This window comes from Malaclemys terrapin, chromosome 1, assembly GCF_027887155.1.
Source record: "Malaclemys terrapin pileata isolate rMalTer1 chromosome 1, rMalTer1.hap1, whole genome shotgun sequence".
In the NCBI taxonomy this organism is placed as follows: Eukaryota; Metazoa; Chordata; order Testudines; family Emydidae; genus Malaclemys; species Malaclemys terrapin.
In genome coordinates this window covers 182,023,213-182,041,367 of record NC_071505.1, presented here as the reverse complement: position 1 = coordinate 182,041,367, position 18,155 = coordinate 182,023,213, and the positions used below count along the sequence as shown (strand labels likewise).

Genomic DNA, 18,155 nt, shown 5'->3' with positions numbered 1-18,155 from the left:
CCATGTTGTTAAGATTATAATTCCACAAGGAGGAATTCGGGGGTACAGTGCAGGGCCACCCATTCAATTGCCTGTGCACAACTTATGTGTTTTGCCTTGAGGCTTGGCCCCTGGAAAGGCTCCAGGGAATTACATTGCTTCATAATCTCTCTGAGGTTGACAATGGCACAGCACACACCTTGTCTCATTTTCAGGTCCACAGATTTCTGGAGCTGGCACCAGGAGCTAGCGGGGAACCCAGGCAGGTGCCACTAGTGCTATGGAACCTTGGCATAGAATGGTTGTCAGTGTGGTGTGAAGATCAATTGCTCAGTGCACGTGGCAGGGCTGTGAGAGAAGTTTTAATGATTTCATGCAATTTCAGGATCAGGAAAGCCAGTAAGCAATATGGCCCATTAGAGATGAAAAAGTTCTGCGGTACATGCTGTCGTTGGCAAACTGTCAACTGGCATCCTTCACAATCTCGAATCACCTCTCTGCCATTACATTCGTCATTAAGCTAAATGGTTATCCTGATCCTTGCAGTGGTTTTTTAGTTCAAAGGTTTTTGGCTGGATGGTCGCATACTGGTGGCCCCAGGGTGGATTCCTGTCGTCCCATCGTGGTTTACATGCTTAGGGATCTTGTGCAAATCCTTGGCTATGTCATAATGGACAGGAGGCAGACTTGTTCAGGGCTGCATTCTTGACAGCATTCTTTGGTACTTTTAGGATCAGTGAGCGAGTACCTGGGTCCGGTAGGGACTCAATAGGAAGGGCTTTGCAACTGCGGGATATACAATGGCATGAGCATTCAATAATATAACACTTGCGAAGGTCAAAGACAGATTAACTCGGCCCGGGTGAATCTGTGATCCTCCAGCAGGGTGGTGAGCCTGGATCTGCCCAGTTCAGGCTTAGAAGGCATACAGGGTTATATGGCCAAAGGGGAAAGGTCTCCTTTTTATGCAGGTATGGGATCAGAGGCAATCCAGGCAATCAGGCGTTGACATTCAGTTGCTTACCGAACGTATGTAAAACCTCAGGTGGTAAGTCAGCATTAATTTGTTGTAATCTCATTACAGATATTGGACAACCAGTCATGCAGATGGTGGTGTGGATCAGTGGGCATAGTATTGTCTTTTGGGCCAATAGGCATATGTCCAAGTTGCCCGAAGGTTCGCAGCTGGCCTTCGGTGATGAGGCGATACTCAGTTGGCATGCAAGGAAGGGCATGTTACAAGATCAGCTAATACCGATGCTATATGCTGTGCGTCCATCAGTAGCCCCCAGATATAATTGTGGTGCATCTTGGGGAAATGATTTGGAAATCCTTAAAGGGGTGGAACTAATGCTCAGAGCAAGGAGGACTTGGGGCTAATCCTTGAACTTTTTCCAGGAGTTAACATGATTTGGCCAGACATGCTTCAGCGCAGGGTCTGGCGGGGAGCTGTGAGTCCCCACAGGGTGGACAAGGCAAGGAGGTATGTGAACAGGGAGGTGGCCAAATTCCTTGGGACCATAGAAGGGACAGTAATTTCACATCCTGGTATAGTATATGGGGCAGCAGCGTTGTTTCGGAAGCATGGGGTTCACCTGTCCGACTTAGGTGCTGTCATGTTTTTAACTGATATAAAAGATGGCATTAGGAGATGTCTGGGAATCCGACTGGGTATGGGGAGGCGGCAGTCAAGCTAATTGCTGGCGCCTCCTTGTGGCAGATGTCCAGTCCTCCATAGGAAAGGTATACAGTGACTGGATAAATGGCTTGTAAAATGACTTAATAAGTAATAAGTGGTAGAACCTACTTAGTAAAAGATATTGGGATGGTCATAAACGAAACTGAAACATCATTAAAAAGGAGTTGATCTGTGTGGCAAAGAGGAGTAAATTGTTTAAACCTGCTAGATTTGAGAAGAAATACTACAAATCAGACATCCACCCAACAGAATCATATAATTACTTATTAAAGAGCTGGTACATTTACTATGATATATAAAAGTCCTTCCTCATTGCAATCTATCTGTGGATCAGAATTTCTAAACTAAACTTTAAATGCGTAGAAAAGGTAGAAAAGGTAGAAAATACACATTGGCAAGACAACTTCCAACTGTAGTTCTAGTAACCTAGAGAACAATTAAGCTGATTTAAGTTGCATTTGCACATTAGGATGTCCTTATACATGTATAACACCACAAATAAACACAACCATAAAAGGCTAATTATTTTGTTTCAGAATATTCTTTAATCACATACTGTGGAATCTAATACCAGCTCTCTCATTTACTTAGTATACTATCTTATTAAACTTTTTAGATTTGAAAACAAAACAAACATTTTTACTTACTATATAATAAAACAAAATCTCAGAAAGTTTTCTTGTCAGTTCTGACTTTTCAGTCACACATTTAGTATACTAATCTGGCATTAAAAACAAGATCAAAAGGAATAACAATAACTAGTATACATTTCAAATATACAACTGTTACAAATTTCTTTTTCTTCAGCTGTGTAATAAGCAATCTATTTTAAAACCAAGTATTGATGTTTTCCATGAAACCGCTTCTCAACATTCAAAACAAATAATATATATCAAAACATTCCCCAGTGATTAATGGAATACTTACACTTCTGTATTTCACGATATATTCCAATATGGGGGCTCCTCCATCATCCTGTTTAGTTATACTAAGTTTAAAGCTCTTTCCACTCCCTGGTTGTCCGTGAATTGATGGAGGACTTGGCTCACCTGAGCATTGGGGGAGGGGGGGGAGAGAAGAAGAGAAATTCAATATTTCTATTTTTATATGTATTATTTCTACGGTTTGATTAATTAATATTAATCAAAACCTTCATAATCAAACAGGATGTTTTCAAGCTTTCTGCGACATACTTCATGATACTTAATGATCATCTTGGCATCAATGCTGTCACGTTTGTTACAAAACATATCAAAGTTTTGTACATTAAAAATAAAAGGGATTTAGAATAAAAATAGTCTCAGTCTCTGTGATTTGATATCGTCTTATCCTTTCAAATTTAGCTTGTTTAAGAAATGACTCCTTATGCAGGCACTAATTTAGAAAAGCAGCTGGTTAATTTTAAGCACGTAAGTAATCCCATGCTATTCAGCAAATCGTTAAACAAATCCTTAACTTAAAGCATGTGCTTAAGTCCCATCGGTGGAATCTAAATCATTATTAACGGACATTAAACTGTCATAAACAGCAGCAATAAACTGTCCCAAAGCAAACCTGAGGCTCTTTTAGATTATACAATACTATCATTTTATTAAGAATGAATTTAAAGAAAAGCATTTTATAAGATCTTGAAAAGTATGAAATTTTACTTCAAACACACTCTATTTTTATAATAAACCCATCCTTTGATGTTGACCCTGTTGTTTCTTACAAGGAGGTTCTACTATAACAGGAATATTTATGCTGAAATTTTGATCAGAGTACATTTTAAACCGGAGCTTGAATACAGGGCTCAAGTGTACTGCCATTGCTAAAAGGAGAGAGCTGTGTTTTCGTCTGCTGGAGCTCAGATGCATGTTCCATCATATCTTTACTCTGAGTACCTGATCCCTTCCTAGGAAAAAAACATGCCACTGCCATGTAAAAGAAACTTACTCCTGGAATGCTTCAGAGGGCAGGATTCTTGTATATTTCAATACTAGATCTGTTGAAAGTTTTGTCTGAAAGCTGTTTTTCAAATTATTTTTGTTTTTTAAAGTAATCAATTTTTTCTTTCAAATTTTTTGGATTTTTCTACAAAGAAAAGGGAAAGAAAACCTGTTTTCTAAAACTGAACTCAAAATACTTTTTAAACTCTGGGTTTCTCATTGAAAAATTGAAAAAAAAAGATCACAGGAAATTTGGGGGAAATATTTTCTTTCAAAATCCCCCCCCCCAAAAAAAACTATTAGCATTTATTAACTACCTCTACTCAATATCTTTTCTGCACCACAGAATGGAGCTGGTTGTCTGAGCAAAAGGGTGGGATGATTGTTGTGCAATTGTGATTGTAAAAATAAAACCAGTGTCTTAGGCCTGATTTTCTCAGAGATTTCATCAAGAAGAGAGGCTAGAAATGTGTTGGGGCTTTCTTGAGAGCCTGCTGTGAAAAAGAACTAGAGACACTGGATGTAGTTTAATTAGGCTGAAACTTTATTCCTAAATGTCTGGGAGTATCCAACTGATAAAATTGTACAGTGCAGGTAATTCCATAATTATTTACATATACCCAGAGGTCTGCTGGCAGCTCTTCCTCTTACCCATCCTGGTCCCCAGCCAACTTGCTGCTGCAAACTCACCACACCCCATTGGATGAGGAGTAAGAGGGGCTAAAAAAGGAGGGGGGTTGACTCCTGATATATCAATCATAGGAGCCCAGGACCACCCCTCTGTTTTTGCTCCTTTAAAGAATACCTCCTTTAAATTCTTTTCCAATTCATTCTGTCTGAGCACCATATCCATTCCCTATGGAATTTGTGATGAGACATATTCCCACACTGCCCCTGAGAGGGCTGAATGGGGCCAAGTGCGCCCAATCAATCAATTAGATGCAAATGGGGGAGACTTAAGCTGGAGGAAGCTAATTCGAAGATCGGTCATCTATGAGACAACAGGTGGGGCTTCTACAAAGCCACAAGGCTAGCAACAGTGTGGAAGGCATCAGGGAGGAAGCCTGCTGTCCTCCTCCCTGAGATAAGGAAGAAGGAAGGGGAGAAGAAGCCATTAGGAAGGAATCCAGTAAGGTGGTGGAGCTGCACACCTTAATTGTTCACTACAGGGCCCTGGACTGGAACCCAGAGTAGAGGGTGGGCCTGAGTTCCTCTACCAACCACTGCAGAACGATAGTGATCAGGAAGACTGCTTGAGTCACTGTGGGAGTGACAGGGTCAGAGCAGCAGGCATGAGGACTATCTGATGCCACGTGGACAGAAGTGACTTTTAAAGGGTTCCCAAAAAGGGAACCCAATTACTAACATGGCCAGAGGGCTGAGTCACAAAGAAGCAGCAGCAGCTCCTGGAGTGAGAGAGGAGCTGCAGACCAAGAGAAAGTGACGGAGAGAGGGGGTGCAACCGCAGGAAGGGACTTCTACCTCGCATTGCTAATTCCCAGAGTGGCCAGGAGGAGGCGCCATCCAGCAATGAGTAGAGTGCCCTGTCACAGAGTTCCTGCGCTGGATATCTCCCCAGTTTAAATAATGAGTTGTGACTTCATAGCCTAACCCTCTTTCATTTTCTGCCCCCACTAAGCCTCCAACTTGCTGTGGGGCAGGTGAAAAACCCACTTGGTGAGGGCAAAATTCCTTCCCAGCCCACCAAGAAAGAAGCAACTAGTGTAATGCTCACACAGCAGGTGCTCAAGAAACCTGGTATTTTAACTACTGCCACGGGTGGGAGCTGCTCAGAATGGTCCAGGTAAAAAGGGGACCTTTTCAGTGATGAGCTCTCAAAATCCTAAGAACCGGTTCCCTACTGGGTCCTCGGCGGCACTTTGGCGACGGGGGGGAGGAGGAGGGTCTTCACTCGCTCCAGGTTTTTGGTGGCATTTCGGCGGCAGATACTTCACCTGCAGCGAGTGAAGACCCCCCCCCCGCTGCCAAAGTGCCACCGAAGACCCAGTAGCGAACCACGCGGTGCCCGTCTCCCTCCCCATCCGACCCCAACCCACATCCTCCCCCGACTGCCTCCCTCAGAACCCGCAACACATCAACCCTCCCTGCTCCTTGGCCCCTGACCACCAACTCCCAAGACCCCCCACCCTAACTGCCCCCCAGGACCCCACCTCCTACCCAACTCCCTGTCCCCTGACTGCCCCGACCCCATCCACCACCACCCCGACAGATCCCCGGAACTCCCGCACCTACCCAACCCCCCCCATTCCCCGTCCCCTGACCACTCCGCCCAGAGCCTCTGCCCCCTCCAACCGCTCCCTGCCCCTTATCCAACCTCTGCTCCCAGCCCCGGCCCGGCCCCCTTACCATGCTGCTGTGTAAGGATGCCGCGCGGCCGCTGGAGCTCGCAGCCCCAACCCCTTACCATGCCGCTCAAAGCAGCAGGAGCTGCAGAGCTGCCCAGAGCGCTGGCGCTCTGCGAGGGGGGGGGGAAGCAGGGGAGGAGTTGGGGGAGCATCCCCAGCTGGGACCTCAGGCGGGCTGGGCAGGACGGTCCCGCGGGCCGGATGTGGCCCACGGACCGGAGTTTGCTCACCTGTCCACCCCTTTAGGAACCGGTTCTACACCGGCTTCTAAATTTAACAACCGGTTTTCGTGAACCAGTGCGAACCGGCTCCAGCTCACCACTGGACCTTTTGCTGCACAGACTTGGACATAAATAGTTCCCTTCTCTTCCAGTCACCTGGTGGGGGTCATGGGTCAGTGTCCCCACATTGACCTGTTATGGAGCTGCCTGACTCCCAAGCAGGTAGCTCTCTAGCCCTTAAAGGGGCAACACACCTTCTCCGACAAGCCAGAGAAAGGGCCCCAATGCTTAACATGTGGTAAAGTCATTCTCAAGAGGCCAGTATTTTTTTAAAAGTACTTTTAATGCAGATTATAGTTCAGGTCACTCAACTTCGAGAGTGCCTCTGTTTAAAGATAGCGTTAGAGCAAAGTAATAAAATGGGGAAGTGTATCCGTAAAATAATTATTATTCTGAATATGTAGATAACTGTTGTAAAAACTTATTAAACATTAAGCATATGAACCTACCCTGGGGTAGTGAGGTAGGTACAGTAGTATTTTTTAAAAGAAATAGACATATGCACATGATGGGACAACAGAAAAAGGAGTCAAAAATGGTATGTTAGATTATTCAGTTCTTGCCCTTTAGCATCATATATTTAAATTTGAATTCAGTTGTTTAATTCTGTTTGGTATTCTAATATATTGTATTAAACAAAAGCTTCATTTACTTTGATATAGAAATGAATGCACTGATAATTAGTCATACTTGCTGTGAACAGTTGCACGATATAACTTAACCACACAACCCTGAATTTGAAAAGCTCTCTATCAAACTGCAACCAAAACCAATCCTGACTTCACTAGCAGTGAAAAGACAAATGTATCAAAGTACTAACAAATCTATTTAACCTTTTTCCCCATAGCTTTGCAAACAAAAGTGCACCCATCACTGTGGCATCAGACTGCATTTAACATACCTTAAACTACAGGGATTAATATTTCCAAACTAAAGGCCTGATCCAAAACCCACTGAGATCAATGGAAATCTTTCCAATTTTATCAATGAGCTTTGGACCAGGCCCCAGATAATTATAAACAGTCATATAAAAGCTGCTGCTATTCAGAACTACTTTAACTTTAAATGTATTTTGAAATGTTTGCGAGTTTGCAAACCATACATGATTTTATGTATCCTAGGTGCTGTAACCCCTTGACAGGTTGTGATAATCCTACTCGGTGTGAATAAGCATGGCAAAAATTGGCCTAATGGCAACAGTATATGCCTTTTGCTATAACTATCTGTCAAGGAACAAACACTATACATAGCCATCTATCACTGGGTAGCGTCTAGGGCCCAGTCTGCCTGTGACTGCTATACAAAGTCCCTCTCTGGGGGTAATTGACAGTTGGCTGATTAGTAAACAAACAATTGGACCTGATAAAGGTTACCCAAACTCAGCCAGAGTGAACTCCAAAGGGAGACAGGAGAAGCCTGTAGAGGGGAACCCCCAAGGGAAGCCTGAGCTAGAGGGCTGAGCAGGGAGCCAAGAAGAGAGCTCTCTGGGGAACCTACCAACACAGGCAGCCTGTAAGAGACGCTCCTGGAGAGGGGAGCCTCCTAGATGGAGGGTTGCTGCCACAAGACCTTCAAGAGGACCTGGTCTCAGCCAGGGGTCCCACAGACACAGGCCAGAATCTCGGCCTGGTAAGGATCACCTGCTGTGTCTGGAGAAGAGTCGCAGTGGCAGATCTCTCCAGATTCCAGAGGACATATTTCAATATGGGTAAGAGCCCTAACACTTGGGGCAGAGACTGGAACTAAGAGAATCCTGGAGGAAGAGCCTGGGTGGAGGTGAACACTGGACTCAGGTGTGGAACATGGACTAAGAATGACCTAGTATGACCAAATTGATCCTGTATTCACATCCTACACACTATCGTAATAATTTTTGCACAAAGTATGCCTACAAGTATCATTTTAAAACTCATAATTCATTGATCAATAATGTCGTGATGAAATGTGTGTGGCATCATTTTATGTAAAGTTATGACTTCCCCCCTGATGACATTGGTGGGGCATGTTCAAACTCACGTAGCAACAATTAGCCAAAACGGATCAAGCAGGTCTTAAATAAAGGGATGTGTTTACATGAAATTTACATATATACTATAAATAAAGTCAGGGGACAAAGGAGATCTGGATTTCAGTGAACAGGGGCAAGGGATAATTTGCTGGGGAAAATGTCTACTGAAATGGCCACATTCTGTTCTCATTAAAATCAGTGGTACTGCATGGGTATAAATGAGAGCAGAATTCATGCTCATAAACTTTAATATCATGTTCTCTAGGATAAAAATTTTAAAGATTATTCTAATATTCTGATAAATATAAATAAATATTGGAAATTATCCAATATAGGGTCATCCAAATGACCTGAAAATGAGATTTCAGGGATCATCATAATCTAGGGGAATGTGGTATTGTAAACTGTGCATTTTACTCAGAGTGAATCGTTTTTGAAATGATGAGCTGAACTAGAGGTAAAATAGGCTGACAAGAGTACAAATAAACTAACTTTTCATTTAAAAACAAAGACATTACTCACGAACGGGTAAAGTCTGAAAGATCTCAATTTTGCTATACTCTCCTTGTCCTTTTCCATTTACAGCTGCAACCTTGATTTCATATGTTGTGTTCGGTTCCAGATTGCTAAGAACAACCGTTGCTAAAAGGAAAGGAAAGAAAGCGATGAAACAAAAATTGACAAAATGATAGATTAAGATAATAACATTTCCAAGGCCATTTTATAATTCATTTGCTTTGAAATTAGGAGTCTAATTTTACAATGTTTTATTTACAAAAGTGAAAAATATTCATCTGGTTCAATGCTAATAGTTTCAAATGGTTTTGTTACTATACAAATTTTGCTGCAATTAAATAAGTTATATCATCTGCGGACATTAGTGTAGGAGTTACAGAAGTCAAGTGCAAATATAAAGAGCTTGGTAGCGCTTCACATTTCTATGAGATGGCGTGCCTGATTCCCCAGTAAGATTGGGGCACTTTTGCCCCACTCCATTAACAAACAGTTGCCCTGGACACCATTGGATGATGTCCCCACTGAAGGGACACTCAGGCTATGTCAACACTGGAATAAAAGACCCCGACATATCCATGGTTGGCCCACATCAGCTGACTCAGGCTTGTGCTGCAAAGCTAAAAATTGCTGTGTAGACACTTGGGCTGGATACTGGGCTCTAGGAGCTTCTGCCAGTGTGGTGTCCCAGAGCTTGGCCTCCAGCCTAAATGTCTACACAGCTATTTTACAGCCCTGCAACATAAGCCCTGTGTGTTAGCTGTGTAGACATACCCTCAGGTGGCGTGGGGCTGCTTCAGTGGTTATTCTGGCATCCTCACCCTCCAGGCCACCTGTATGGAAGATGCAGATCTGGAAAAGAGGTCATGGGCTCCCTTAAATCGAGTTGAAAACTGGATGCAATAGCGCCTTCCTTGGGGCCATTATCAGCTGCTGTAAATTGAGCGGGACAAGTAAGCAAGTGAATGACAAACACATGGAATGGGTTTAAATGGCAGGCTGCAAGTTTATTAATTATACCTTAGGGAGAGGTACTACCCTGCTCACCCCTAGCTCCAACATAACAGGGAGTTATTTGATTAAAGCTAGTTACAGGGCTTTGGCCACAAACCAAACAACAACTTGGGGTGGACCCTCCTGGTCTATCCCATAGACTCAGCACAACTGTGAAACCTCTCACCACCACCCCACATAATGAGGAGGATGGAGAAACAGAGGCCACAAGGCGGGGGGTGGGGGGAGGACTTCATTCTGCAAAGACTTCAGGCTCCTCCTCCCCACATGTGCAAGATCCAGCAATGAAATCCAAGGTCTCATTTACGTCTGAGATCTGGCCCATTTAGCCCGTACCCACACTGGACACTGGCTACAAGTTGCAACAAGTCAGTAGTCTTAACAACACTGTATGAACTTTGAATCCTATTGTTCCCAATCCAACTGTGACTCCAGGAGACTGCAGAAGGACAAAACAACCCACCGAACCAAATGGCAATTTGGTCCTATGAGAAAAATTCCTTCCCGATTCCTAAAAGTGGGTGATCAATCAGGCCACAGCATCACAAGCAGTACAGCCTCTAACCTACAAGTGGGGAGAGGAGAGGGCAGGGAATGAACTGGAGAGTAAGAGGCTTTTGAAAAGCCTGAGATAATTTAAAGAGGCAAAGGGGGGAGGCACCTGGCAACCAGGCACCTGACCCCATTCCCCCTTGCCCAGCCAATGGCTAAGCAAAGCACCAAAGTTGGGCGGGGGGATAGCACCTCCCTTCCTGTGATGCATGTGTTTTGGGCTTCCCTCATTGCCTGCTGTCCACACCAGGTCCTTCCCGACTAAGAGTATTAGAGAAGTTTTTCAGACATGTGTGCATCCATCACCAGCTCCCCCACAATGTGAGCTGAACCATGTGCTCCTCAGACAGAGCACAGCGTCCGCCCTTGCCCACTGTATGTAAATTATTCATTTGCCATGCTGTGGAAATTGCACAATGTTTTACTAACAAATCTATAAAGAGAGAAGATTCTTGACAAGAGCAAAAGAAATTTTCTAAGTCCTAATATCAAGAATCTAAAAGTTAACTGATCCCATCCGTAGATCCTTAAAGAGAGGTCTATGGAATGCCTACAAGCCAAAGCACTCAGGGACATCCTCAACAAATGATTCAGAAAAGAAGGTTGGCACCTTAACCTTAGAGACATAAATACATCACCTAATATCTTCAGCAAGCTGTTAAAGAGCACTTAAAAGAGCAAGAGTTGATTTCCCAAGATGCACATCAGTAAGTGCCATGTATTAGAAGGGAAAATCAAACCCTAGCCTGAGCATTCCATGCAAATCAAGCGTGGTTCTAGAACTGTAGCTGTACTTCAGGATGAAGTTATAAGCACATGCTTAGAACAGTAAAAAAAGTTGCATGAAATGAACTGTACTCCTAATAATACAAATATACAGACAAGGTACAACAAATGAACAATATAATCTACAAAAGAGTTTGATTTCAGATTCTCTCTGGAAACACAGTACAGTATATTATGAAAAGACTTGGCATGATCGATGCAAATGTTATTGATGTCACATATGCGCCTTGAGATCTGAACACAATGGGGATCCACAGAACATGATTTCCCTGCTCCTACATTGAAGGGGTACTCAGCTGCCTCGACAATAAAGTTCCCTTTTCCCTCCCAGGCCCCTGGGTTCAGATCCACATGGGGAAAAAGGATGGAGATTGGATGTGCTGCAGGGGAAGCACATCAACCCTCACCTGCCCTGTAGAGCTAGGGCTGTATTCTCTTTACTGTGCAGCCACCTTCGAGGGGCAACCGCAAATCTTTGGTAGTGCAACTCCATTGGAGTCGCTGTGCGAGGGAGCCTTTTTTTTTTTTTTGCAATGGTGAAGTATTTCAATGGTCGATTTAGTATCATTTTTTAAGTTTTATTTTTTACAGAATACATATTGTTTCTGTTATTACTTTTGTTATTTTATTGACTCCATATGTATTATCCTGTCTATTTTGGATGCCTCTGTAGTAGATAGAAGCCCCATTACAAGTGGAGCTAAATAAGTGTAATGAGTTTTGGAAAACAGGAATTTAAACATTTCACACTTTATTATGAGCATATTATATGAATTAGTCATTGACATATGGTGATCATTTCCTCACAAACAAACCTGCAGAGTTATGTCTGACAGCATTCCTTAGTTTTATCATTCTTTCATATTTAAAAAAAACAACAACTATAAATGATTAGCAATTATCTATTGAAAAATAAAGTCACTTGAGAATATTCATATTTTCAGAAGAAGAGAAATTTTAAAATATTTAGCATTCAACTATAGCAAGATGAAATGAAAAAAGTAGAATAAGCAGCAGCCCTGTTTGATGTGCCTTTGAGCCATGACTGCTTTCCACATCTGAATAATGGCATTCAAAATAAACCTTCGAGCCTACAAAAAATTAGTGGCACAGCAAATGCTTTTAAAATTTAAACAGCATCAAACTGTGGCTATGAGTCTTCCCTTCATAAAATCCTAATGTGTTAACAACCCCATAAAAATCTAAGGGCCCAAGCCTTCAAACACTTATACACATGATTGAGTCTATGGGACTACTTAAATTAGCAAAATTACTCATGTCTTCAGTGCTTAAAGGACCATGGCCTATATTTGAATCCCCTAGATATCACTGTGCATCAGATACCTTGATCTGAAAAACAGCTTTATGAAAACAATATGCTTGAAATCTGACAGCATAATCTGCCCCAAGCATTGGCATCAATGGAAAGTTCTGCTTAAAAATCTGAGGGTATGATGTAGCCCTTGATTGTTTTATGATTTTTTCTAAGAATACAAGGAAGAAATTAGGACAAACCATAATACTACGTAGAATCCCTTTCTTTCTTCAAGCAGAAAAAAAGCACTAGAGTAATAGCCAGGCGGTGGTAAGTACAGGAACTATCCAACTACTGAAGGGTAGAATGACCAGGGCCTAACAGGATCTCAAAGAAACGATAGACTTTTCATTGCCAGATAATGCAATTTATTGCATTGTAATGAAATGTTGGGGATGGGAGTGCATTATTAAATACAGTAATTATCAAAAATGTGTAATGTATGCACCCATTGCAATGGAATTTGAGTAAAATAATGCCCAGTTCCTCTCTCTCCAACTTCAAATTGATCTCGTTCTCTTCCTAAACAGGGGTTACAGTCTCCAACAGCCAGTCCTAAGTGACTGTGAATGACTCAGGATTTTTATCAATGGTCACCAGGGCAAACTTTCACAGGCATCACTGCAGTTATAAGGTTTACATTTGCAAAGCATCTCCACAAACTAAAATAAACCCAGAAGGTTTACTAATGTGTGCATCATTTACCATATACATGCATGATACTGTTGGCAACAGTATCATGTCCCGAGGAGCAGCAGTAATTTAGGACCATCTTCTGCCACTCTTACTTACATTCTATTCTATTCTTTTGAAGGTTCTCATGTTGCCCACCTCCCTATAGCCTCTGAGCATTATTCAAAAGTGCACTAAGTGATATGACTAGCATTTGTCATATATGACTCTCAAATAGTGTGATGCATTAAATAGTACCTTACTCTGCTCTGCAGGCTGACTCCTTCACTTTGCCGGGATTACTAACAGACTAATTGCTCAACATGGCTAGGACTTACTTATGTCAAGTCATACATGTTGAGCAATTACGCTGCTGGGGAAGAAGAGGTTCTCAGGTTTTGAAGGCATTATTGGACCTATAAATATGGTACAGACACCCTAAACTGCCCAGGCCTTATGCTTCCCACTGGTAAGGAGCTAGCTATTGGTGTGCAAGTCATATGGTGCCAGACAATAGTTCTGAAGGATTAGAAAGGCCTTGTGTAAGAGGAGTGTGACCCAAAATTGTAGGAGAAAAGCTGCAAGGGACAGAACACTTAAAAGAAAGAGAGAAAGCAAGAAAGGAAAAGAAAAAATAATCAGTCTCTGCATGTAAAAATCAAACAGTATTTCAGCTGCAGTCCATAAATGTTTCAGCTTGAGAAGTCTCGTTCATTATCACAGGATTTTAACGGCTATCAAGCAGAATAGTGCATTTATATAAAGTGCAAAGATTGCTACTGCAAGGTTCGCAGTGAAACAAATGGTGTCATAAATCTAACCACATTTTTAAAAAGGATTTTCTGGTACCAAGATTAGGTTGTTTATATTGCTTGGTTATCATAGTAGGATATGAGAATGGAATTATTTAGGTTTTATAGTCATATTAAATTGACTCCCCCCCAACAAGACTGCATAGCATCATGACACCCTTGTGATTGCCACAGACAACATAAATCATCACCCAACAAAGGAAAGCTAGGGTACAAATAATACAGTTATAGTACATTTAATCCCACAGTAGATACTTTTATGAGGACAGTTAATAGAAATATTGTATACATTAATACACTGAGAAGATTGTGGACTTAGCTGTTGCACAGAACAGATTTCTTTTTGTCTCTGTTTCTAATTCACTGAAGAAGTAAATATCATAAAAAATCCTAGATAAAGGTTGAATAACTGCTATGTGAAATTAATCTTTGGTTTTGATAACTTCCAGAAGCAAGTGGAACCTATCGCTAGCTACAAAACCAGTCAGTCCATGCTCTCAGATGCATATCTTGGAAAGTGGGAGCACTGCAGAATTTCTATTAAATGGGAGAAATTTCTGTCACAACGAGGATGGTTGATACTAGGACACATCATCTCTCCTATCTCCAGGTATGCTTCTCCATTATGTTGCACCTTGTAGTGAGCAAGCATAAGAAAACTACCACCAGTGCCAGTACATGGAAAGTTCTCATTTAGTAGTGTTTTACAGCCTGTTTGCTCTCACCTGGTAAGTGACTACACATGGTGCAAGGCAATAGGGAAACAGGACCGCTGACTTCTGACACAATTGCTTTTCTCAAGCTCCACAATGATGGGGAAGGAAGAAGGGAAGGCTTCCCTCCACTGCATCATCTCCCTTGAAACCTGTGTGGCCTCCTTTTTGTAAGATTATGCTGACTCATATAATTGTAAACTGGTTCTATGCTGTGAAACCCCCTGAGGGTGAGAGATCTAGGGAAGCAACTGGAGAAGAAAAGGAAGCAAACTTTGCCAGCATTAAGAATGGGTCTGGGGGGATAGTGTTGAAGTACTGGCAGTCTGTAAAAATGTCCCTGCCTTCTCTGGAAGTCAAGAGATTTGAGGAATTTCTCTGCAATCCTTGGATATTATGGGTTTAGAAAATTATGTCCCCTGTCTGATCTATGTGTGTATATGAGAGAGAAAGGCTCAAACCCCCTCTCTCTACCACTGATCCACAGAAGTTCTAACAAATTAGCCCTCAGAAGTTTGATCTTCTGATCTAGGCCACAGAAGTTTTGTGAAACAGAGAGGGGATGTATTCTGAATGGAAATAAATTAGAAAGAAAAGAAATGTAGGGATTTTGCTTCATAGTAGGAATTGTGTTGATTCATATTCAGAAACAGTCTCATTGTCCCAATTCCATATGTCTGCCTTACCCAAATAACAACTAATTTCATAAATGATGATTCAAGCATTTGGCTGTAAATGTCAGAATTTGACTAAGACTATGTGATGCACTTTAATAATGAAAATATTTCAAGCTGCATACTAGATTGGTAGAAAAAACAAAACTAAGGGTCCAATCCTTATCCTATTGAAATCAATGGCACAACTCCCATTCACTTTTATGGAAACAGGTTTGGACCATATGTTGTGTCTGTTTAATAAAAATTCAAAACTAAATGCAGATCTTCTAAAAATCAGTGAGATAATGGCTCTGTCAGAAAGTTGCACCAGTCTGTAGACTATAATATAAAATTATTACAGTGTTGAAATAAAAAAAGTGACAGCTTAATTACCTGTGAATCAAATATGCTGTTACATGGATCATTTCATTTTAAAATATAATTTTCTGTAACAGATTAAAAAACTATACTTGGCAAAAGCATATTAAATGTTTTGTACACAGTCACCAAAACACAATTACCCTTAAATATTTTCTTCCTCCACATATTTAATTTTCATTTTTATTAGGTAATTTAAGGATTCCTAGATGTCAGGTACACAAAATGAATCTAAAGAAACTGCAGGAACCTCATGCCTGAAGATACCTCAGGGATCATCTTTGATACATCTTTTCATTGAATTAAATCTAATAAGAAATGCTAATAATACACAGGTGGAACAATTACTGTTATAAAATTTGACGTGCCAGAAATTAAAAAACAATGTTAGGCCCTGATCCAAAACAAAAAAGTAAGGGTAAATCTTTACATTGACTTTGACGGGCACTGGAACAAACTCAATATACACAATAGCTAATAATGTTTAATGAACACAAGTGGCTGGTTCTATAGATGCTGCAGTTTAACTTGTATTTAAACTACAGTAATATGCTTTATTTAGAGAGGGCCCAATCTTTATTTAAAAATCACAACACTGAATTCCGGAAACAGTAGATTTTTACTCAATTCTAGCATTTATCTGTTTTTCCCTATATACCATTCAAGGACACCCTCCATATATTGAGAAGCAAACACATGCAGTAGTCCAGATGTCAATCCAGACTTATCAGGACTTCAAATGGAATTGAAAACAGGGGTTCATTCCACCCTTGCCAACTTTCATGCAGTAAATAAGCACCCCGACTTTCAAAATAAACCAAAAATCAAGCTAATCCCATTTTAAAACAAGGCCAAAACAAGCCAATCCCTAAGAGCCCCAACACTCTATGTGACTAGATCCTCCTGGTGTGCAGTCGAGGACTGTGGTGGGCCCGTTGTGCACCCCTGACTCTCTCCCCCACTTATCCCTGCTTGTCCCCCCTTGCCGGAAGCCAATCAAAAAAAAAAAAAAAAAAAAAAAAGAAAAGAAGCAACAGGTTGCAAGCCAAACAAGCAACAAGCTATAAGCCAAAAACTGGCCAACAAGCAACTCACAACCCGAATTTCTGCAGGTTTTTTTGCGGGTTTGGCATGTCTGGTTCATTCATCACAACTGAGTCAACATTAGTATCAAGAAAGCAATTGTGCTGTCCTTAAAACATTCTTTAGGATATAGTTTTTCATTAGCAAGGATTAGATTTGCATGAGGAGACTTATTTATAGTCACATTTTCATTTTCCATTTCATTTTGTTCAAAGAGCAACTTTCAACTACATTAAATCCAAATTATGGCTCAGCAAACAATTCAGTGAAATATTCTGAACCTGGAGACATAAACAGAACCATAATCTGAGAACAGAAACAAACCTATTTAGATGGATCTGTGTTATATGTTGTCAGTGAATTGTTCAGCTAACCTGGATGAAATACAAAACATATGTTCATGAGCTGCATTTCAGATTATGTGTTTGTAAAAGCCAATAATAAGAAAAATGAGGAAACATACAATTGCACCAAAGGTTTATAGAATATGGACTAAACATAAAAAGCTGCTAATGTTCCTTATTAGTGATGTCTCATATTGTTATCAGGTCTTTCTTTTTTTTTTTTTCAAATTGTTGCATCAGATAATAAAGGACAGTAAAATCAATTAATGGTTTATAACAGCGGTCGGCAACGTTTGGCACGCTCTCCCAGGGTAAGCACCCTGGCGGGCCGGGCCTGTTTATTTACCTGCTGACGTGGCAGGTTCGGCCGATCACGGTCCCCACTGGCCGCGGTTCGCCGTCCCAGGCCAATGGGGGCGGCGAGAAGCGGCGTGGGCGAGGGATGTGCTGGCCGTGGCTTCCCGTCACCCCCATTGGCCCGGGACGGTGAACCGCGGTGAGTGGGGTCCGCGATCGGCCGAACCTGCCACGTCAGCAGGTAAATAAACTGGCCCGGCCCGCCAGAGTGCTTACCCTGGCGAGCTGCATGCCAAATGTTGCCGACCCCTGGTTTAGAACTTGATTCTGCCACCCTTACACTGAATAGTAGTTTACTTGGTGAACAATCCTATAGACATCGATGGGATTATTTCTGTTGTCAGAGACTAACTCAGAGTAAGCTTAGTAGAACCTGGCTCTTAATTGTGATTGTCAAGAATCATGTAACTGAGGCATCTGACTTTAGTTTTCCAAGAACATTTAGATACATATTCCAAATTTAAACACCAAACAAACATCTTGAGGTTTCCTTTCAGTCACTGCCTTTCATGTTTTGCAGTTCCCCGTTGCTTTCATCCTTAGTGAAATCTTTTTGGAGGACTGTTAAAATATTTCTTGCAAATAGGAAACAGTCCCTTCTAGGTATCCACAGTTCACTGCTTCAGTTGTTTGTTGGTGTAGGTTTTCTTAGCTACTGTTTTCTTCTTATCACTGTACTTGATTCAAATCACTTGACTG

General features: G+C 41.6%; 1 protein-coding gene across 2 annotated transcripts in view; it reads right to left on the bottom strand.

The window, feature by feature from the left end:
• The window catches only part of NCAM2 (neural cell adhesion molecule 2), a 529,484-nt gene that overhangs the window by 77,338 nt on the left and 433,991 nt on the right, over positions 1-18,155 (bottom strand). For both annotated transcript variants that reach the window (XM_054047466.1, XM_054047474.1), the window contains exons 13-14: positions 8,784-8,903; positions 2,606-2,727 (exon numbers count right to left, since the gene is read on the bottom strand). In XM_054047466.1, the coding sequence (XP_053903441.1) occupies positions 2,606-2,727; positions 8,784-8,903 (242 nt within the window). The remainder of the gene's footprint in view (positions 1-2,605; positions 2,728-8,783; positions 8,904-18,155) is intronic.